Source organism: Mobula birostris, chromosome 15 (genome assembly GCF_030028105.1).
Source record: "Mobula birostris isolate sMobBir1 chromosome 15, sMobBir1.hap1, whole genome shotgun sequence".
NCBI lineage: Eukaryota > Metazoa > Chordata > Chondrichthyes > Myliobatiformes > Myliobatidae > Mobula > Mobula birostris.
The window spans coordinates 20,711,372-20,735,918 of NC_092384.1; the positions used below are offsets into that span (position 1 = coordinate 20,711,372).

The 24,547-nt window shown below is 41.7% G+C and overlaps 1 protein-coding gene across 3 annotated transcripts in view; it reads left to right on the forward strand.

Moving 5' to 3' along the window:
- The first annotated feature begins 249 nt into the window (after positions 1–249).
- usb1 (U6 snRNA biogenesis 1) overlaps positions 250–24,547 on the forward strand; it is a 36,353-nt gene continuing 12,055 nt past the window's right edge. For all 3 annotated transcript variants that reach the window (XR_011889237.1, XR_011889236.1, XM_072279427.1), the window contains exons 1-6: positions 250–433; positions 662–813; positions 8,529–8,712; positions 9,991–10,044; positions 13,265–13,370; positions 18,758–18,838. Coding sequence is in view for 1 of the 3 variants with exons in the window: in XM_072279427.1 (XP_072135528.1) it covers positions 321–433; positions 662–813; positions 8,529–8,712; positions 9,991–10,044; positions 13,265–13,370; positions 18,758–18,838 (690 nt within the window). In the remaining 2 variants the exon portion in view is untranslated. The remainder of the gene's footprint in view (positions 434–661; positions 814–8,528; positions 8,713–9,990; positions 10,045–13,264; positions 13,371–18,757; positions 18,839–24,547) is intronic.

Genomic DNA, 24,547 nt, shown 5'->3' on the forward strand with positions numbered 1-24,547 from the left:
ATTTATTGCAGAGAAAAACTATCGTTGCTATTTATTTGCAAAATAAGATCGGTCACGCTATAAGGCTAATTCATTGGTTGTGAGGCACCAAGATAGTTCACATAAACCAAAAAGGCACCCCATCGGAACAAGCTCTGTAATCGCTTTTACTACTGGGCAGAAGTTACAACAGGAACCGTTCTGGGCAGCGGGGGAGGGCAATTATACGGAACCTCCTACTCGATGCTGCGTTTTCGACCGGAACACAGCGTGTGTCTCCTGGTTTAAGATGGCCACGGCGGCAGTCACACAGCAACTGAAGTGAGGACACCCGAAGTGGGATGTTTCTGGTGAATTATAGCAGCAGCGAGGACGAGGAGGAGCAGAAAGAACAACACCCTCCATCACTACTGCGGCCGGGGGTCCTTGGGGATGGCGGAGCTGCCGGGCCCGAGTGAGTAAATCTGAGTTCATCGGGTACAGAGTGGCTGTGTAACTCCGAAAGAGTCCCCCGCTCAATCCGCAGCATTTCTACTGATAAATGCAATCCCACTGTTTCAAAAAGGAAGCGAAACACGAAACTAACAGCTACTAAGCGTAACATCAGAAATGTGTGTTGGGGATGTTTGTGTTGATTCTAAATGTCAGTTGCTTTATTTTTCAAATGATGGCTGGTACACAGTACGAAACCCCAGCGACTGCCCATACCAGACAGTGTAATGGGTATGTTCGAGCAGCTGGAGGAGCATGTGGACCACAGCAGTAAACATGATGGTCGAATCCGCAGCTTTCCGCACCAACGAGGGAACTGGTCAACCCTTGTGTACTTGGAATGTGAGTTACCCGGGCAAATTGATATATTATTGGTAAAATTCATTGCGACTAGCCTCATGGTACGGCCACAGGAACAGGCTGTATATCCTATCTAGCTGGAACAGAAACATGCTGTGGGAAGGGCAGGACGAGCAGGTCAGTGTTCCAGGGTGTACACACCACTGCAATGATCGAGTTAAGAGAGGAGAGGGAGCTGTGACTTTGATTTAAGATGTCTACCACAGCAAAGCTAATGGAGGATATTCTTAGAGAATCATCTAGTAAAGTTATGTAAGTGGAACTTAGAAATAAGGGAATGATGACTTTGGTGGGATTGTATAACAGGCAATTAGAGGATCAAGGGCTAGTGGCAATTAGAGGATCAAGCATGTAAAGGGAATGCAAGAAGCTGTAAGAATAATTATGTTCCAATAGTAGGTTGTTTTCAACTTCCCTGATATTGACCAGGATTACCAAAAGAGAAAGGGCAGAATTTGTTAAATGTGCCCAGCAAAGTTTTCTTCAACATTGTGGAAATGGTCCTACTAGAGAGCAGGTGACACTGGACCTCCTGCTGGGAACTGAGGCAGGCCAAGTGATAGAACTGTCCATGGTTGGGCAACCACTTTGGGACCAGTGACCAAATAGTTATGGAAAAAGATAGGATCACTCCGCAACATAATGTCCTCGATTGAGACAAAGGCGCATGTTAGACTGGAACATACAAAGATTGATTGGCAGAGGCATTTTGCAGGCAAAGTGCCAGCTGGCAAGTAGGAAGCTTTTAAAAATTCAAGGAAGCATGTTCTTGTTACAGTGCATTGAGAAATGAGAGCTTTAGGAATTTAAGGAGATCTGTAGGGCAATAAGAAGACATGAGATGGCTTTGGCAGATAAAGTAAAAGGAGAATCGTAAGAAATTCTATAAGAGCTAAAAAGTAACTAGGTGGGGAATAGGTTCCCTTAAAGATCTATTTGTGTGGTCACGTATGTTTGGAGACACAAGGGATAATCTTCATGGACTTTAAAAATACTTTTGACAAGGTTCTGCCTCATTATCGAATATGGAAGGTTAGTTCACATGGAATCTAGGACGAGCTAGCCAACTAGGTATAAAATTGACTTGGTGGAAAGAGGAAGTGGAATGCTGTTTTTCAGTCTAGAGGCTGGTGACCAGCAGTGTGCTACAGTGATTGGTGCTGGGTCCAGTGTTGTTTGTCATCCATATTAATGATTTGATTGACGATGTCACTAGTGTGGTTAGTGCGTAAACACCAAAGTTAGTGTTGTAATGGACTGTGAAGATGGTTATCTGAGATTAACTCGACCAACTTGGGAAATGAGTCAGAGAATGGCAAATGGCAGATGCAAAGTGCGGCACTTGGTAAGCCAAACCAATGTCCGACTTGCACACGAAGCAATAGATCCCTGGACAGGTATCTAGGGTGCAGCAACATAACGTGGAGACAGGTGGCACTGGTGGAGAAGGCATTTGACACAATTGCCGTGGGCATTGAATACAAGACTTTGACGTCACGTTACAGCTGTATGAGGCATTATTATGTTTGGATATGGAATACTCTTTGTAGTTCTGCTTGCATGGGTAAAGGAAGGATGCCATTAAGATGGAAAAGGTTCACAAGGATGTTAATAGGAGGGCTTGAGTTTTAAGGAGAAACTTGATAGGATGGGGCTTTCATCTCTCAGTAGGTAGCTGAGGGATGAATTTACTCAGGTTTATAAAATCGTGAGAGGTGTAGATAGGGTGCATGATCACAATCTTTTTTCCAGATTAGGGGAGGGTGTATGGAACGAGCTGTTAGATGAAGTGATAGAGGTGGGTACAATTGCAATGTTTAAAAGACATTTATACAAGTATGTGGTTTAAAGTGATTTAGAGGGATATGGGACAAACATAAGGAAATGGGCCGAGCTTAAGTAGACAACTTGGTGGGCATGAATGAGTTGGATCATAGGGCCTGTTTCTGTTTCGTTTAGCTTTTCCAGAATTTCCTGAATTTCGGCCTGACAATTTGGACATAATTCACCTGTGTGTGTATTGTGTACAACTGCTGCTCCCTGGTGGTATCAACGTGTAAAGAAAATCAGCTGTAAAGAAAGCTGTAAAAATATTTAACTGCAGTGACTATCTGAATAGAGTACATACTTGACCTAATAAGGTGTCTGACCAAAATGTATTAAAAGTACCAACACTTTTTTTTGTTTCCCCAAATTATTTTCAGTAAATTTATCAAGCTGTAAAGAAGTCTTTAGGAAAAGAAGCCTGTGAAATCCAAGTCGCTGAATATATTTAAGTTGGATGCATATAGGCAGATTTTTAGACACAAAATGCACCAAGGGGTAATATGATGGAGGACCAGCATTGATCATGTTGTATGCAAAGTGGGTTGGAAGGGCTGAATAGCTTCATATTGCCAATTTTTCTGTCTCAGGATGCTTCCAGGTATTTTACAGTTTTCTCCAAATTTAGAAATTTTTTTAGTAACACTAAATTAACTCTTAATGATATGTCCTTCCAAACCAATTTATAGATGTTAATTCTTGTGGAAAAAAAAGCATTGAGATTGTTTTATTTGGTGTTAAGTTTTAAACTGTGTAAGATGAAAATATAATGATATGCGTAAGGCTATAGCTTTATTGAAGGATTTGTTAGTTCTGTTGCTTTTTTTTGCTCTCAGAAGTTAAGTATTTATAAGAACTATAGAAAATAACAAGGATGGTAAATGTAACAAAGTCTGAATAATTTAACCTGTAAAATATTAACCAGTAAGTGGGTTTACAGCAGAAATTCCCAAACTTTTTTGGATTACAGTCTCCTTGGCTCCCAGCCCACATTCCCAGCATTCCCTGCTCCCTTTCTGGCTATTACATAAAAACTATAAAAAATTTTGATTTGCGATGCATAGTGAAAGAACATAGGAACTACATATTCAAAGCAGTAATGAATAATTCTACGTTTATTCAAATCTATCTAAAGTTACAAATTAAATTATTTCTTTAATTCCTATAAAATAATTTTCTTCGAATTTAGAACATATATTACTCCAACTATTCACAACTTCATTGCTTTTTCACCTTTCAATGAGATGGATGGGCATGGTGCAGTGATATCAGGCTGAATGTCACTCAGAAGGAGTCTCGGATTCCCACATTCAGTAATTTGCAGTCTGTTTCACTGCTTTGAAAGCATTTGGACAACTGTACTGAAACCACGCTCCATCTTCCCCCTGGGATCAATAAAGTATGACTATGACTATTAAATATGATATTAGAAAAGCAATAAGGAACATCAGGACCTTTCTTCACAGTGCAGGACAGCATTCAGAGATTTCTTTCTGCAATCAAAAGTCTTAGAGTCATAGAAAAGTACAGCACAGTAACAGGCCCTTCAGCCCATCTAGTCCATGCTGAACCATTTAAACTGCCTCGTTTCATTGACCTGCACCTGGACCATAGCCCTCCATACCCCTTCCATTCATGGACCTATCCAAACTTTTAAACATTGAAATCGGGCTCGCATGCACCGCTTGCACTGGCAGCTCGCTCCACACTGTCATGACCCTTTGAGTGAAGCAGTTTCCCCTGATGTTCCCCTTAAACATTAAACATTTCACCTTTCACCCTTAACACATGACCTCTAGCTGTAGTTCTGCCCAACCTCAGTGGAAAAAGCCTGCTTGTATTTACCCTATCTATACCTCTCATAATTTTGTTTACCTCTATCAAATATCCCCTCAGTCTTCTATGCTCCAAGGAGTAAAGTCTAACCTATTCATTCTTTCCTTTCAACTCCGTCCTCTAGTCCCGGTAACATCCTTGTAAATTTTCTCTGTATTCTTTCAACCATATTTATACCTTTTCTGTAGGTAGGTGACTAAAACTGCTCTCAATACTTCAAGTTAGACCTCACCAATGTCTTATACAACTTCAATATAATATCCCATCTCCTGTACTCGGTACTTTGATTTATCCAAGGCCAATGTGCCAAAAGCTTTCTTTATGGCACTGTCTACCTGTGCCATCACTGCCAATGAATTATGGACCAGTATCCCCAAATCCCTTTGTTCTACTGTATACCTCATTCAGTGCCTTACCGTTCACTGTGTAGGACCTACCCTGGTTGGTCTTAACGAAGTCCAACAGACTTGCACTTGTCTGCATCAAGTTTCATCTGCCATTTTTCCAGCTGGTCCAAATCCCGCTGCAAGCTCTGACAATTCCTCGCTGCCCACTAACACCTTCAATCTTAGTGTCATCCGCAAAATTGCTGATCCAGCTCACTACATGATCATCCAGATGGTTGACATAGATGCCAAACGACAATAGACCCAGCACAGATCCCTACAGCACTCCACTCGTCGCAGGCCTCCAGTCAGAGAAGTAACCATCTACTAGCACTCTCTGGCTTCCAAAGCCAATGCCTAATCCAATTTACTACCTCATCATGAATGCCGAGTGACTGAGCCTTCCTGGCAAACGTCCCATGCAGGACCTTTTGAAAGGCCTTTCTGAAGTCCACGTAAACAGCATGCACTACATCAAGTTTCCTGGTAACTTTGTCACAAAACAAAGATTGGTTAAGCATGACTTTTCGGGTACAGAGCCATGCTGATTATCCCAAATTAGTCCCTTTCTTTCCGAATACTCATATAACTCATATACCTTCCAATAATTTTTCCACTACTGAGTCAGGCTCACTGGCCTATGATTTCCTGGTTTTTATTTTACCACGTTTCATAAACAACAGAACAACCTTAGCTATCCTCCAATCCTCCAGTACCTCACCTGTCACTGAGAATGATTTAAGGATCTCTGCTCGGGCATCTGCAGGTGCCTCCCACAGGGTCTGAGGGAACACCTTGTCAGGCCCTTGGCAACTATCCACCCTAGTTTGCCTCAAGACAGCAAACACCTCCTCCTCTGTTGGGGTCAGTGATCTCATCGCTGCTGTGCCTCACTTCTCTGCGTCCGTCTTCTGAGTGAATGCAGATGCAGAGAATCTATTTAAGATCTCCCCCAACTCTCTTGGCTCCATGCATAGATTACTATTCTGATCTTACAGAGAACCAATTTTGTCTCTTGCAATCCTTAATGTACTATATCTGTCAAATCCCTTGTGTTTCTCCTTCACTTTGTCTGCTTGGGCAAACTCATGCAGCCTTTTAGCCCTCCGTATTTCTTAAGCATTCTTCTGTATTTCTTATATTCCATAAGTATCTTGTTTGTTCCTGCCTGCCTATAGATGCTATGTACCTCTTTTTTTTTTGTCTTAAACAAGGCCTCGATATCTCTTGAAAACCAATGTTCCCTAAACCTGATGTCTTTAATTTTTATTACTACAGGCACATACAAGCTTCGTGCTCTCAAAATTTCACCTTTGAAGATCTCCCACTTGCCAAGTACACCTTTGCCAGAAAACAGTCTGTCCCAATCCACACTTGGCAGATTATTTCTGATACAGGTGTCCCCCGCTTTTTGAACTTTTGCTAATAGAAGGTGTTTTCACTGTTACGAAAAAAAGCAGCGCGCGCCCCGAGCAGCCAAACTCCTCCCCCGGAACTGCATTCTAGCTGGCATTGCTTAAACACGTGCCTGTGAGCAGCCGTTAGCAAGATGAGTTGTAAGGTATCGGAAAAGCCTAAAAGAGCTCGTAAGGGTGTTACACTTAGCGTAAAATTAGACATAATTAAGCGTTTCGATCGTGGTGAACAAAATAAGGACAAATTGAGTTTGGCTTGTGGAAGTTGACAAAGATGATGTTGAAGAGGTTTTGCAATCCCATGATCAAGAACTGATAGATGAAGAGCTGATGCAATTGGAAGAGGAAAGGATAACAATTGAAACCGAATGCAGTAGCGAATGGACCGAAAATGAAGTTGTCCAGGAACTGAACGTGATTTTGTGTATTTATATCGTTCCTGCTTGTACTATATGTTACTGTTATTTTAGGTTTTATGTGATGTTTGGCATGATTCGGTAGGTTATTTTTTGGGTCTGCGAACGCACACGAATTTTTCCCATATAAATTAATGGTAATTGCTTCTTACGACATTCCGGCTTACGAACCGTTTCATAGGAACGCTGTACCTTCGGATGGCGGGGGAAACCTTAACCATCAAAATTGGCTTTTCTCCAATTTAGAATCTCAAACTACAGAACAGACCTATCTTTTTCCATAATTACTTTGAAACTAATGGCTTGATATGAAGTTTTGAACTCCAGCTTCAGTTCAGTCGTTTTGCAGTGAGATCAGTTCTTCCTCCATCTTTCCTGTTAATTCTTCTTTAAAAGTGTTCAGGGAATGACTAATTACCAATCTGGAATTTGGATCAAGAGCAAATCCTGAAATATGTCTGATATATCTTTATGCAGCTCACCCAGGTGGCCACAGTATACTTGAAGATCATCGTCTGGTATTCTTCTCTTCTAATTCAGAGAGGCTCAGAAATTGGAAAAGGTCATGATGGCCAATGTTGCATTTAAATAGGGTTAACTTGGACAGAAACTTGGAAATGACTAATTTGACTTTGATAAGTCTTTGCCTTGCAATTGAAGATTGATGTCATTGAATATTTTGAATAATTCTGACAAATAAGCAGTGTCATGCCTAATTTTTGAGTAGATTACTGAATGAAGTAATCTATTCCAAGAACTTTATCATTCAAAAAGCACATAAAAGCATCTCAGGTAGTTTCCTTTTGAGAGCCAGCTGGCTTCTGTGTGCAACAGCAAGTGTCATTCTCAATACAAAGTTCTTGAAGTAGTCGAGAATTGAGAGCACGGAACTTGATTTTATCTACCAGTGTGATAACAGTACTTACTGATTTGTACAGCCAATTACTTAAGTTTTTTGTGACAAGATGTTGTCTGTGAATTACATAGTGAATGGTAAATATGTTAGGTACAGATTTTTCCTTACTGCTGGCAGAATGTATCTTCTCCAATTATATGGGGCTTTCCAAATGAAGCAGTGAGCGATGAAACGCTGTATGATGCATGCAAACCATCGTTGTTTCATTGTGAAATGCCAGCAAACACGTCCTGAGGTATTTTCCGTCCAACCTCAAAGGTTGTGATCAATAAAGTTGAGATATGGTAGCTCAGGCAAAACCTGGCTCTCTGCCTAAGGATACATAAAGTGGGGCAGCGATATCTCGGTTAGGCCATCAGCTAGAGAAATGGCAGAATCTGAACTTTACTCCATTGAACACCGTATCCTAATTCATAGGAATTGCATCACTGTATCATTAGAGTATGGGAATCGTATTAGCTAACACAATACTATTGTAGTGAAAGGCAATCATGTGTGGGCCAGGCCCAGAAATAACACTATTTCTTCAGTCCTGATATTTCATGATATGCCAAATACAGAAGGGTCACATTACTTTTCAAACAACTATCACATACTTTGAGCAAAATCGTAAAAGAGAACAGGGGTTAGCAAGAGATGAGGTGATTACGTGATCTCTGTAATTAATTATGAGGTACTGAGGATCAAATGCTTCTTAAGTTAACCCTGTAATCTCTCAGCTGCCCCCCTTGCTACCGCGTACCCCCCATCGCTCCCTTAGAAATTCCCACTGCCCCCGGGGGTGGGGTGATGTTGCACACTTTGGGAACCTCTAGTTTTTAGTAATGCAGCATTTTTTTGGGGGGATACAAAACTGTATTCTGCACAGTGCATTTAAAATCCATATGTACCTGATTTCCAACAGATTATCCTGAGGCGGAGTTTCTAGAACTTGTTGATCTGTTACTGACGCACCTACAAACACACAGGCTGCTTCTGACTCAGATGACGGAGTTCCATATAAGTCTATCACATACAGTGGTGCTACGCCATCACTGGATAAGCAGCTTTGTGGAATCCTTAAAGGATAGGATGACCTTCTTTGACAGGTACATTTGAAGTTTCTGAAAACTTGGTGCAAGAGCCTATTTCCACAATAAATCAAATTTGTTTCTATTTTAAATGATCATGACTGATTATTTATACAGCAACAGAAGTATACGAGTAATGTTATTAAAATAATGTTTTGGGCACTTTTGGCAGTATTTATTGATGGTATTATTTAAACAGCTTCTTGTGTCCGTTGGGATCTGGTGTGACTGCAACCCACTGACTACTGGACTTCACCAAACTTTTTTTGTTTGCTACACTTTTGAACTTTAAGAAAGGGTATAATAACAAACCTCACAAAAGGCCTGGATTGCTGAAGTGGGCAACGTATGGCAGTTGGAATTTAATGCAGAAAACTGTAAAGTGATATATTTTGGTTAAAAGGATGAGAGATAGCTAAAAAAATTTGTGCAAATTTAAAGAGATTACTGGAACAAAGAGACCTGAAATATACACGCAAAAAATGGAAAGAATGAAATTACCTAGCAAGTGTAGAGTGTGGAACTAGCTGCAGCAAAAAACACATAAGGAGAAAGGAATAGAAGGATTTCTTGATAAAAATGAAATGAGGAAGAATAAGAGGGTTTGTTTTTGTGCTGTAGTTAGGTGTATGATACTTCATGTGGGGTGTACTTATCCAGCAGTAATCCTGGACACCACAACTTGAAGGATGCTAAGGCATCAGAAATGGTACAAATATATATCTATAATATATTTTCCTTATTTATGTGGAGACATTAGATTGTTTTCCCTACTGAAAGTAAAAAGGAGTTTTGCTTGAAGTGTTTAAAATCACATAAGAGTTTGGTCCACTGACAGAAGTGTTTGTAACCAAAGAATACAGATTATGATGATCAGCACAGTATTTCATAACCTGAGGAGTATTATGCATTGAGTTGTAATGATCTAGAATGCTCTGCTTGGGAGAGCAGTGGGAATATTTAATGATGACTTTCTGAAGAGGAGTAGATAAATATTTGAAGAGAAACTTGCTGGGCTATGAGGAATGAGAGAGGAATGAAGCCTATTGCAATTTCTTTTCAGAGACCAGATATAGCAGTCATTTTGTGTTGTTGATCTTGTAATGTATTACTGTATGGTTAGAATTTGGTTGCAATAGTGTCAGAATATGTAAAGTTGATGTTGGATAAATGGGCAAATATGACAAGGGACAAAATAGTGAACTTGCACTTCCTCTTACAGCCCACATCACAAACTGATATACCTTGATCCAATGAGACTCAGTAATTATTTGGAATTTCTCCTTTGTACTGCAGGTTTTACTGCCTTTCAGACAAAGTGAAGATCTACTGTAATCAAGAGAAGACCAGGTACAATGTCACCTTTCAATTTTAAAAAATTTGATCAGAACATCAATGTACAGTGTGTCCAAAAAGGAAATTAAAATAATGAAAACCTATTTTTAATTTAGATTTCCAGCAATTTATTTGAGCTCAAAAAAAATTTGAGTCAGCTCTTCTTTCATCACAGAAATGTACTCAATGCAATTATTCCGTAAATCAGACAGTCTCTTGGGATGGAGGATAATGTGAGAACACTGAGGCTGTCTACAAGAAGGATCACAGCCAACTCTATTTCCTGAGGAGACTGAGGTCCTTTAACATCTGTCGGACGATGCTGAGGATGTTCTACGAGTCTGTGGTGGCTAGTGCTATCATGTTTGCTGTTGTGTTCTGGGGCAGCAGGCTGAGGGTAGCAGACACCAACAGGATCAACAAACTCATTCGTAAGGCCAGTGATGTTGTGGGGATGGAACTGGACTCTCCGATGGTGGTGTCTGAAAAGAGGATGCTGTCTCAGTTGCATGCCATCTTGGGCAATGTCTCCCATCCACTACATAATGTACTGGTTGGGCACAGGAGTACATTCAGCCAGAGACTCATTCCACCGAGATGCAACACTGAGCGTCATAGGAAGTCATTCCTGCCTGTGGCCATCAAACTTTACAACTCCTCCCTTGGGAGGATCAGACACCCTGAGCCAGTAGGCTGGTCCTGGACTTATTTCCTGGCATAATTTACATATTGCTATTTAATTATTTATGATTTTATATTGCTATATTTATACTCTATTCTTGGTTGGTGCAACTGTAATGAAAACCAATTTCCCTCGGGATCAATAAAGTATGACTATGACTACTATGATTCCACTCTGGTTCTTGGGTGACCGATAGGCCACAGGTTCTTTCACACGTGAGATGACGAGTGTCTGGCAAGATCGGTGGTTGGGTAGGTTGTGAGGGAATGTGCTCCTCCTGCCATTTAGTTCTTGTTCATTACTGATGCATGGTCTCTAGGTTCTCAGGAAAATCCTGTCTGCTTGTTCTTCACTTTGAGTAATGACTCAGGCAGGAGTCAGATCTGAGGAGACTTTGAACATAATTCTCTGCCTGCCTGATACTCTTATAATTTGACATGGCTTCGAACAGCATGTCTGTCTTGTGTGTCCGGTGTTGGGCTATGAACAACGTGTCCTGTCCAGCAGAGCTAATTATATGTAAATAGGGTTATGTAGTGCTGGCTGCAAGGGGGTACTGAAGTTAGCTAACTTATAAATCCAGTGAATTTGGAGAGTGTTGCACAGAGTGGTTTCCAGTGCCTTGAGATGACTGTTGTAGTTAGTCCGGATTTCAGTAGTTTGTGGGATAGTGGAGATCCTTGCTGCTTGGTAGATTGAGTGTTTTTTTGTCAGGACTGAGGTCTTGGTCCTCGGACACCTTTCCCTCAGTCAACCGGAGGCTATGCTGGTGAACTGAAGGTGGCCTAAGGAAATGGTCTTCATTTTCCAGGATCTTGCTGTGAGCCTTAATTGTCTGTGATTCCTATTTTTCAGTGGCAACAGGTTAGTGGAGGAACTTTATGCTTGTAAATGATGAGTGTAAGATCATCGTCTCATGCTTGGGAGTTTAACCTCTGGGCAAGTGCAAGTGTGGATGTCATAACAATTTGACCACTGAGGTTCAGGTGACCCTGATTTTGGGGTGCACTCACCATAGATTGAACAGTTCCTCGTTACAAATGAAGATCAGCGTCACTGTCACAGACTGTTTATTGGAGCTGTGGTTCAGGATTGTGAAAAGGAAATTGACAAAGGGAGTGTCAGGGTGATGAAATGGCCTTGATTGAGATTGATGTTCACTAAGATTGGCCAGTTGCAGATCCATTGATTAGGGTTATGGCTTGTGTGCCATTATAATGCAAAAGTCAGATGCAGGCAAATATATTTTGGCGCTGAGTTTGAGGAGAATGTTTCATAGTCACTCCCAGTTGGAATCAAAGGTATTAGGGGTTTTGAAAAATGGCACATTGTGATTGGTGCTGCGTCCTACAATTCCCTTAAGAACTGCAAGAAGATTATATCCACTCTGTCTCTGGAAGGATGGAATGAATGCTGTGGTTTGTGGAGCAGCTATTCAACCACTGGGTGGGGGTGTATGAGGAGCACCCTGGCAATGACTTTCTCTATGGCATACGGCAGGGAAACACCACTTTGGTTGACACAATTGGACGTCTTCTTTCTTGACCATGCTTATGATTTTGCTATGCTCTTTCCACATTTTGAAGATGAGTTTGTGGATTTGTGATAGAAACTCTTTGCAGGTGAGCTTTGGAACTTAAGCAGGGATACTATATATTCCTGAGGCCTTGTATATTTTTAGTGAAGATGTTTCCTCTTACTTCGGCGATCAACAACTTGCACAGCATTCTGAAAGTATCCTGGAATAAAGTGTTCTATTTTGAGCAATGGGACTACTTTGTAAAATTCTATGAAAACTAATTGTTCTTAGTTGTGAGGGCATCAGATTTTCAAATTTAGATTTGCTGATGACACTTGTGCCATTAAGTAGTTTGTATAAAGCAATTAATCTGAGGTGCTTCGACTTAAACATTTCAGTTCCTTTTTACATCAAACATTTAAATTGTTCATGCCTTTTTAAACACACCTTTCAAGATTTGCTGATTAATAGAGACTCAACTCTTTGTCTCTTAATCAGTTTTCAATACCCTTCCTGTCCATTGGATTATTAAAGATTAACTATTTGGAGCCAATGGTGACCTTGGATAATTTTGAGATGATTCATTCTTCTGTAAAGATTGCATCTATCATAAATCAGATATCCTCTCGGGGGGGGGGAAACCAACGAAAGATAAGGCTGGTATAGTTTCATGTTCTGCAACATTTTTCAATGTTAATTGCAGCAAATAATTTTGGTTTTACTGAAATAAATGTTAATTTATTGCTTCAAGAATTCTGATTTTGTTTCATTGGACTGTCATAGTTTGACTTTAGAAATCACAAGCTGAGTTTGGTGTAAGTTAACTTCATATGGGATTGTCCACAAGATTGTGATATCCACTGGGGTGATCTGGTGGCTTTGATCTTTCGGATGATGGGTGTGTTAGAGTTTGTCACAACACAGGAAGGACCATTGACACAGGTCTTTTGTTTTGGTCTTGTCTTGTGGTTTATCATTTAGCCTACACTTAATTCATGAGATTATAGAATGTATTTCTTTTACTTCTTGGACAGGACCTTCCTTGGTCTAGAGGTTTCAGCTGGCAGTGACCATCTCCTGGAAATGGTCAAAGAAGTGGACAAGTCCCTGGAGGAGTTCAATCTGAAAACTTATTATAAGGTTGGAGCTCCTTTATCCATTTTGTGTCATGAAGTACATTGTCATCATTCCTTATTATATAACACACTAACTGTTCTGCAAAGTTTTATTCAGTGATTTTTATTTGCCTCAAAAAATAAAATGAATTTTTAGTTTGTACCACTTACAGTCACTTCTCCTAGCCCAGTTGGTTAAGATTTATCGCCTTCCACAGTAAGTAATTGCAAGAGGCAAATAAATAAAATGCATCTTATGCAGATCAAAAGTAAAAGCAAGCTGTAATTGGTTCTAGAACTCTGATGTTCTGTAGTTCTGGAATATCAGAGATGCCCCACCCTTCTTCAAAGAGCAGGGTTTCCCATCCTTCACCATTGGTGTTGCTATTACCATCATCTCCTCCATTTCCTGGACATCCGCACTCACCCGTCTTTGCACCATTTTAACAGGGACAGGAATAGAGTTTCTCTTGTCCTTATCTACCACCTCATGAGCCTCTGCATCTGGAACATCATTCTTCATAGCTTCAACTATTTTCAACAGGATCCTGCCAATAAACACATTGTTCCATCCCTCCCATTCTCTGCTTTCTGCAGGGATCTGTTATTCCCTTGTCCATTCATCACGCCTGGCAAATGGAAGAAGTGCTACAGTTCGTCATTTACCTCCTCCCTCACCTCCATTCAGGGCCTCAAGCAGGCATTCTGGGTGACTGTGAATCTGTTGGCATTGTCTACTGTGTCTGGTGCTCCTGATGTGGCCTTCTCTACATTGGTGAGACTTGACTTAGATCGTGAGACCATTTTGTTCAGCACCTATGGATCATGAAAGAGATGAAAAATCTGCTGAATTCCGGTTTTCACTGAATTGTGGTTAAACAACGTGGAGACAGGAACTCCCTGTTGCAGAAATCCAAAGGAGGTAGAATATGAGTATACATTAACAAAGGTTGGTGCAGAAATTCATTTGTAGTTAGTGGTCACTGGTCTGGGGAAGTTGTGCATCTACATCAGTACCTGCTCAGGGAATTTACTGTTGTTCATCACCACTGTCTACACCCCCCACCAACTGAGTGCGAACACAAGGGTGCACTGGAAGAGATTTATAGTGCCATTAGCTCTCAACGAAACAAGAATCTAGATGATCTCTTCATAATTGCAGGAGACTTCAATCGTATTAACCTACAGTTTGCACAAATTCCACAACATGTCATCATGGCTACTTAGGGAACAAACAGACTGGACCCTGTTTGTACAACAGACACAGTACTTACAAAGCCACCCCACACCCTCATCTTGACCTCTCTTACTACATCTCCATCATGTTAATCCCAGCATACGGACCACTGCTGTAAATGGAGAAACCAGTCAAGAGGACCATCACTGTATGGCCTGATGAAGCAGTCTCTATGCTTCAGTACTGCTTTGAATGGACTAACTGGCAGATGTTCATGGAGGCCACCACTAATGAGTAGACACAGACCTTGAGGAATATGCCTCAACTGTCATCGGTTAGATCAATAAATGCATTGACAACATTCGTACCCAAGAATAGTCATCTCACGTCCCAACCAGAAGCACTGGCTGAATGCAGAGATGTGCTCCCCACTAAAAACCCAGGACACTGCCTTCAACTCTGGTGACAGGACATCTCAGAACAGCCAGTAGAAACCTCATCTTGGGCATGAAGAGGGCAAAGGTTGCCTATGCACAAAAAATTTAGGAACACCTGCCTGATGATCCCTGGTTTATGTGGCATTACAAGGGCATTACTCGACTACACAAGAAAAAACAACATTAACTGTACCAGTGACTCCTCCCACTCTGATGCTCTAAACAACTTTTATGCACGCTTCGAGGCACGCAATGCAACACAACTCTGGCCATGAAAGCTACCCTCCTTCAAGGTGAGCAACCACTGTCTAACAGCAGCAGACGTGAACAGCAGAGAGTCAACGCCCATAAGGCAGACTGGCCAGGCAACATTCCTGACTAAGTAAGTACTCAGGAAGTATGCACACCAGCTCACCGACATCTTCAACACTTCATTCATCCAGGCTGATATCTCTACATGCTTCAAATCAGCCACCATCATCCCAGTACCAAAGAACTCTGCACCTTCAGAACTAAGCAACTACCATCCAGTGGCACTGAGGCCAATCATCATGAAGTGCTTTGAACAGCCGATAATGGCACATACTGTATCAAAACATCCATTCCTGCCACATTGAACACTCACCAATATACTTTCCAATAGAACCGCTCTAAGACAGATGCCGTAGCATATGTCATGCACCTGCCCCTGACACACCTAGGAAACAAGGACACTCGTGTTAGAATGCTGTTTCTGGATTTCAGTTTGGCATTCAGCATTATTGTCCCACAGACCTTGGTGAACAAACTCCTACTCCTCAGTCTAAATACACCACTGTGCAACTGGGCATTGGACTTCCTAACCAGCAGACTTCAGATAGTGAGAATGCATGACCGCTCCTCCCAGCCATCGTTCACAATACGGCTGTCCCCCAGGGCTGTGCACTGAGCCCACTGCTGTACACTCTACTCACACATGACTGCACAGCCAAAAACCCAAGCAGTCACATTGTCAAGTTCGCAATTGACACAGTGGTGGTGAGGCTCATCAACAATAATGATCAGATGGCCTACAGAGATGAGGTGGAAGAGCTCGAGGCCTGGTTCCAGGTAAATAACCTCTTCCTTAATGTCAACAAGACAAAGGAGAAGGTTATCACCTTCAGGAGAACTGGGAGTGCACATCACACTCAACCTCTTATGGTTCCGGAACGCATCCTGTACAGACAGGAAAGCTCACCAATGCTTCTGTTTTCTGAGGAGGCTGGAGAAAGCTGGTCTTTGCACATCCGTACTCATGTCATTGTAAAGGTGCACAACAGAGAGTATCCTGACAAGCGATTCTGCTTGGTACAGAAACTGCACTGCAATGGACAGGAGGACTCTACAGCGGGTAGTCAAAACTGCCCAATCATCACCAGCACCAGCCTAGTTGCCATCAAGGACAGAAGGGTATCAGAACAGGCTCAGTAACATAATGAACATGCCCCCACCTTGCTCATGGAATGTTTGTCCAATTCCCATCTGGGAGGAGATTATGTAGCATCCACGCCCGGATCACCAGACTCAAAATCTGTTACTTTCCTCAAGCAGTAAGGTGATCAACACCCCTCCCATGACCTCTACCGCTATTATTTTCCATCAGCCACCTTATGTATAACGTAGTGTCACTTTATGGACATATAATCAATCTCTGTATATAAGCTAATGTGTATTTATATTTATTGTGTTTTTTATGATTATTGAGTTTTTTTGTGTAATATTGGATCTGGAGAACGATTATTTCATTCTCCTTTACACTTGTGTACAGGAAATGACGTTAAACGACCCTGAATCTTTAACAAGCAGGATTTCCCGGTGGCCAGCCACTGTAACTTTTAGAATTGATTTTAATCTGGGACCAGAGTACATCACAGAATCACTTCAGTTTTATAACCCTGTTCAACCTCTCAGGTCATCTTCTGTCAGTATCTTAAATTTAAACAATCTCCCTCAAAACAAAATTGGCAGGTCAGCTTTTTACACTATATTCCTAAACTGTGGAACGTAATTCTTAAAATTGTCTGAGATGCAGGGTCAGTTTTCACATTGTTGCTGCTGCTACAACAACAATTCCCATTCTGACGTGTTGGTCCATAGCCGCCTCTACTGCTACGATGAGGCTACGCTCAGGTTGGAGGAGCACACCACATATTTCATCTGCGTCGCCTCCAACCTGATGGCATGAATGTTGCTTTCTCTAACTTCTGGTAATTTATCCCCCTCCCCCTTTCCTGTACTTCCATTTCCGACTCTATCTCTCCCCCCCCCCCCCCAACCTCTTCTCTTCTCACCTATCACTTCCCACTGGTGCTCCTCCTTCCACTTCTCCTATGGTCCACTCTCCCCTCCTATCAGATTCCTTCTTCAGCTCTTTACCTTTTCTACCTCTCACCTCCCAGCTCTTCATGTCATCCTCACTCCTCCACCCACCTGGCTTCACCTACCATCTTGTACTTCTTTCCCTCCCCCACCTTCTTATTCCGGCTTCTTCCCCCTTCCTGAAGAAGAGTCTTGCTCCAAAGCATCAATTGTTTGTTCCTTTCCATTGATGCTGCCTGGCCTACTGACTTCCTCCTAGCATTTTGTATATGTTACTCTGGATTTCCAGCGTCTACAGAATCCCTTATGTTTGTAGTTTGTGTGCTGCTAATGTTGGCTATGCTATGTATGTGAAATTAAATTGTGTAAACCTATTACATCATGTGATTTCATTTTTGAAATGAGATATAACAGGACATTTGATTTGTTTAATCATAAAGGGAGATTCCACAATTTACCATAGCTTTGGTCAATATTTTGCGTATCATTCCAGGATTCTTGGTACCATTTCTCTCTAAAATTGCATGTAACAACTGTTTCAAGTAGGCATTTTAGAATATCCTTTCATATGCAGAATTATTCCAAACTAAATCTGGAATGTAGTTGAATCCAAACAAAACAAAGATATCAATGAGAATTTAAGCAACACACATCAAAGTTGCTGGTGAACGCAGCAGGCCAGGCAGCATCTCTAGGAAGAGGTACAGTCGACGTTTCAGGCCGAGACCCTTCGTCAGGACTAACTGAAGGAAGAATTAGTAAGAGATTTGAAAGTGGGAAGGGGAGATCCAAAATGATAGGAGAAGACAGGAGAGGGAGGGATGGAGCCAAGAGCTGGACAGGTGATTGGCAAAAGGGATATGAGAGGATCATGGGACAGGAGGTCCGGGGAGAAAGACAAGGTGGGGGGGGGGGAACCCAGAGAATGGGCAAGGGGTATAGTCAGAGGGACAGAGGGAGAAAAAGGAGAGTGAGAGAAAGAATGTGTGTATAAAAATAAATAACGGATGGGGTACGAGGGGGAGGGGGGGCATTAGCGGAAGTTAGAGAAGTTAATGTGTTTCAGTATTTTAAGAGGGTCATGGAGAGACAGAAATCTTGTAGAATACCTGTAGAATTTTCTGGTATCTTTTCTATTTTAAATCTTCATTTCTTGAAGTTGACTCTTGCAACTAAAACTAAATACTTTTGTATACCTCTAACATAACCTATCTGTTTTCTTCTTTACAGTAGGGGCACACTGAATTCCACTATTTGTTTTCATAATTTTTACACTGGCTTAGTCTTATAATTTTGTACAGCATCTTCAGCACTCCGTCAATGCAATCAAAATAAAAGCTATTGACCAGAGTGTGTCCGATCATGCTTTTGTGAAATTACCTTGGTTGTTTTGTTTTGATATTTTTATAAAACACAAGTACTCTTTCATATGTATTAAACTCACTTTAATTTTAACAGAACCCTTCCTTTCACATTAGTGTGGCTTGGTGTTTGGGGGATTCTACTGCTGAGCTTGAGAAACACCTACAGGAGTTGCAGGTAGGACTTGAAATAAAAAAGCAAATGACTGTATTACAGCCTTTTGATTTTTTTCTAATCTTATAATTCAAGTCAAATTTCTGTTCTTTATCAATTAGTTGCATTTTCTGGTTGGAAATATTCTTTAACCAGCCAGGTTTGAAGTGGTAAATTTACCGAATATTCAAGCCTTTACTCTAGGAAATGTACAGTTGCAGGAAAAAGTTGTGAACCCTTTGCAGTTTTATAAAACGTGGTCTGATCTTGATCTAAGTTGCAATAATAGACGAACACAATCTGCCTAAGCTAAGAACATATTAACAATAGTACTTTCCATGTCTTTATCGAACAGATTGTTTAATCATTCACAATCCAGGCTGAGAAGAGTACGTGAACCCTTGTATTTAATAACTGGTAGAACCTCCTTTAGCAGCAACAACCTCCACCAAACATTTCCTGCAGCTGCTGATCAGACTTGTACAACAGCAAGGAGGGAGTTTAGACCATTCTGCCGTACAAAACTGTTTCAGTTCATCAATATTTCAGGAATCCCTTGCATGGACCACCCTCTTCAGGTCATGCCGCTGTATCTCAATTGGGTTGAGGTTTGGATTCTGACTTGGCCATTCCAAAACAAAAATTTTCTTCTTTTTAAACCATTCTGTTGTTGATGTATCCATATTTGGGATCATTGCCTTGTTGCATCATCCAACTTCTAATAAGCTTCAGGAGACGAACCGCTACCCTGACATACTCCTATAAAATGTCTGGATACAATTTTGTATTCATTGTTACCTCAACGATCGCAAGCTGTCCAGGCTCGAAGGCAGTAAAGCAGTCCCAAACCATGATGCTCCATCCACCATGCTTCACAGTTGGGATGAGGTTTTGGTGTTGGTGTGCAGTGCCCTTTTCCCTCCAAACATAGCTGCTTTTGTCTGACGAAGTTCAACTTTTGTCTCATCAGTCCACAGAAAGCTGTCCCAGAGTGTTGTGGAACATTCAGGTGGTCTTTTGCAAACAACATGCAGCAATGTTTTTTTGGAGAGCAGTGGTTTCCTCCGTGGTGTCCTTCCATGAACACTATTCTTGTTCAGTGTTTTTATTATAGTGGACACATGAACAGAGACGTCTGCAAATTCTAGAGATTTCTGCAGATCTTTTGCTGTTACCCGGGTGCTTTTTCATTTCCTTCAGCTTTGCACGTTGTGCTCTTGGCATATTCTTTGCAGGATGCCCACTCCTAGGGAGAGTAGTAACAGTATTGAGTTTCCTCCATTTGCAGACAATTTCTCTTACTGTAGGCTGATGAACATTCAGGTCTTTAGAGATGCTGTTGTAGCTTTTTCCAGCTTCATGCAACTCTACAATTGTTCCTCTAGGGCAGGGTTCCCCAATTAGTTTTCTGCAAGGGCCAAATTATGTCAAGTATGCCAAGCCAAGGGCCAAAACGTCCAGGGTTTTTTTTTCATTGCGCCAGTAAGTTGTTTTATGGGCAGATGTTGTTGTTGCTACTATTACCATTATTATTATTGGTGGTAGTAGTAATAATTTAGGCCTGGGATTCTCAAAGCCTGTGTTGTGGGTCACACAAGGAAAAAAAAATGCACTCTTGTGTTACATACCTCATGGATATCTTGTGACTATCTTATGAGGATGATGTAATGGTCTGTTGGAGGTCACCTGATGTAATTTTCCCACCGATGTGAGGTCATGTGATGACCTGTTCTCAGCAGGTATATAAGTATAGACCCCTGGTGACACAGTTGGTTTTCCAGTTAGAACATTAGCCAGAGACTCTGCTCCGCTGCGTATTTGCCTTATAACGCAGTTTCGATTTAAAACGGAGTTTTACATTCTATTGTAAGGTACAAAAGTGCTGGACCGGCAGTTTAACCAATTTCTGCCAGGTTTGTTGATGTACCTTTTCAGTAGTATTGGAGAGTGAAGACAGGAACCTGAAGGAGTCGTTCGATGGTTGAAAGAATCGACCATTATTGAATTCATTCAAGAAAGAGTGATCTGCATGAGATAGCCTCTGCTAAAAGTGGCAGAAAAGGTTGTGCAGGATCTAGTATCTAAAAGGGAAAGGTCAGTGCCTTTAAACCGTTTTATTTCCATCGTCGTGAATCCTGTGGACGAGGCAGGATCCAGCTGGGACTGGCATGACGTCGCGTCAAGGAATTCTTTACTTCAGGAAAGTGTCTCCTAATTGACTGTATAAATCTCTTGGACTTTTGAATTTGCCATTCTAAGAACTGTGTTTGAATTTACCACTTTAAGAACTGTTTTTGCATTTATCGCTTTAAGAACTAGTACTGAGTGGCGGTTTGTTAAATGGCCGCATAGCAGTTTACTTCCGGTTAAGATTTTTGTTTCTTCATTTTTTTTTTATATTGAGTGGAGTTTAATAAATGTTTGGTTTTTATAAAATCTGACTCAATTCAATTGTATATTCATTGTTGCTGGTCACGTGACACTTCAAACAAAATAAGTCCAAAACCAGCCATTTAATTGTGACTCTCATGGTAGTCTTCACCACTCCTCTTCCACGCTTAATCTATTTATTCTTTTTAATTAAGTTATGTAGCATTTGAAGTATGAAGTGTAGCTATAAATGAAATTATCAGTATTATTGTTGTTGTAATATTATTATACCACAATAAGATTGACAAATGGACAAAAATAAATTGATCCACTTACCAATCAGTGAGAGAAGTGACAGTGACAGGATGAGGCAATCCTTCTGATGTCAGGCCTGCTTTCTGTTGTGACAATCCTGAGGCACTGGCCAAGATGTGCATTGGAGAGTGTTTCTGTCCTGGTTCTTGATAGAGTTCATTGAAGAAAACGATGACTTACGTACGTGAAGGGGAACAGTGTGAGTAGGAGCATTACAATAGCTCTTGTGTTTTTGATTTGAGCTTGGGGAACCACGTTGATCCAAAAGTCACTCACCCCAACGTCCTTGTGTTGTGCTTAGAGCAAGTCATATGTTCCCATTTCCAAGACCTCCATCTGGAGAGTTGCCTCATCTATGGAAGGCACCAGCCTTTTGGCCTCTGCAGTCCACTGGCCGTCAGCCAAAACGGAGAACGGCTGTCTCAGGAAGAGGAGGGTGTCACCTGAGAGTTTAGGGGAGCTTTCAAATCGTTTTCGGCCGGGCTCGTCATGAAATCCTTCATCACTGTATCCTCCTGCATTTCGTTCTTCTCACAATGCTCCCGCAGACGTGGAAAGTGCAACTTTCACCCATGATTGTCTCTCTCCAAAAGATTCAGCTTTGACCGGAAAGCTTCAATGGCCTCGTACATATCCGCAACAGCGTGGTTGTTGCCTTGTAATTGCAGATTAAGTTGATTTAGATGAGACATGATGTCACACAAAAAAAGAACATGTGCCTCACCTTGTTGTCACTTAAAAACCTCTTAAATCCTTGGGCTTTTTAACTCTGCAGGCTGCATAAAAGTGACATAAGGTTGCACACCCTCTCCAATACACGGCCTTTGCTCAGCCAGCGAACATCATTATGCGGCAAAAGATCTTTGTGTTCCGCTGACATTTCCTCCAGCAATGCTCTGAAAAGACGATGTTGCAGACTAGAACTCTCACGAACGAAATTTACCAGTCTCGTCACAGTTGTGACGAAAGAGGGTTACAAAAAGTACACATAGACTAAGATGTTAACTGTCCTGTGCTGGTACCAGTGGGATCAACAGTTGATCTGCCATCTGTCTTCAGGAGAAAGAGAGATAAGGAAGACAATGGAGCAGCATTTGGAAATGTTAATGAAGAGACAGGAGAGTTTAACGGAAGGAAACACGGTCTGAGAGCTGTCAAGATCGGCTCCTTTTTGAACCCTGAACTGTTTGAAGTGTGATGGACAGGCGATACCCCAGCAGGGGGATAAAAAGGGACAGGTTCGCTAAGGCAACGCACATGACACCACGAGGTAACGAGACCCTGGAAGCGGTGCGCCTCCCACAAGTCGATGGGAGTTTTTGGTGGGCTGGTCGCGGGACCAAGCCATAGACAAACAGGGTGGAAAGGTACGATCGGCGGGAACCTGGTGTGTGTCCGCCCTTGCCTGGGTGCCAGGTTCACTGCAGAGGAACGATCGTATCTGAAACGGAGGGGTCACAGTCGGTGACCTCAGAAGATATTACAAAGGGCTGGCCCGAAAGCTGACTGCGAGGAATATCGAAGGTCTGTGTGGAAGCCGTTTTGAATATTCATTCGCTTTCGCTCTCTCTCTTTTTCTCTCTCTCTCTCTCTCTCTCTCTCTCTCCCCTCCTCCCCCGCCCCCCATCCACCGGCACGGCAGTGATTACTGTGAACTGAACTGAACTCAATTGAACTGAACTTTGTGTCACTTTGAAACTGGTCATTTACCCCTAGACAACGATAGAGCTTGATTGATCCTATTATCCTAGTTCTGTGTACATGTGTGTTTATCATTGCTGAACTGTTGCATTTATTATCCTTTTGATTAGAGTACTGTGTTGCTTATTTCTTTAATAAAACTTTCTTAGTTCCAGTAATCCAGACTCCAACTGAGTGATCCATTTCTGCTGGTTTGGCAACCCAGTTACGGGGTACGTAACACAGTATCCATCACCTCTTTCATTTCCCCACACAGTTTAGCGCACAACACTGATTTGTGAATAATGCAATGAAATGCCAAGAGTGCTGGGTTAACAGCGGCAAACCTGCTTACCAAGCCCTTGTGTTGCCCCACCGTCGACGGAGCCCCATCGGTGACAACGGACATAATTTTGCTCACATCCAAGCCATTCTTCTCAAAGAACTGTGTCAATTTGTTAAAAATAATTTCCCCAGTTGTTGCTCCCAGGCAGAGGAAGCAAACAAAGTAGCTCTTCCCGAAAGGTCTTCCCATTAGAAAATCTTGCGAACACAGATAGCTCTTCCTTATCAGTTCGGTCACAGGACAAGTCTATGGCTGGTGATATGGCTTCTGCTTTCTCCAAATTGGTGAGTAGATTGGAAAATCACTCCTCCGCTAAAACTTCTACTCTCCTTGTTGCCGTGGTAGCCGACAATGGGTGTCTTTAATAGCTCCACAACCGTTTTCTTGGTTTTCTCATCACGACTTAAAACTTTGCCAACCATATCAATTGCACACGTTTTAATCAACTCGGCATCACGTGCTCTATGGGGCGTAAGTCAAGTGTACGGTGTGGGACGAGATTAAAATAAATAAGAGCAGCGCGCGCTTTATTTACATGTTATGACAGGTGCATTCACGTAAGTGCCAATGGGTCAGCATGGTCCAGACATTTGATTCTCACCGTCCGCCTATTGGGCTTGTCTGCTTTAAGGTCTCCTGAAAATTGTTTTGTTCGAGGCATGGTGCACATTAACAGATCTTCTTGAGAAGAGTGGGCTTCGTCTGTAACCTGAGTTTTTGTGTCTTTTTTTAATATATAGGGCAGGACACCTCTACAGCCCAACACCTCCAATCTCATCTCATTGATTGGAACACCAAACTCCAAATAGATTTTGTAGAAGGCATTATCCCAGAGGTTCACATACTTTTTTGAACCTAGACTGTGATTGTTTAAACTGTGTACTTACTAGTGATGAGAAATACAAATGTTTGTGTGTTATTAGTTTGTGCAAATTGTGTTTGTCTATTATTATGACTTGGATGAAGATCAGTCTGCATTTTATGAGTATTTAATGCAGAAAACCAGTTAATTGCAAAAGGTT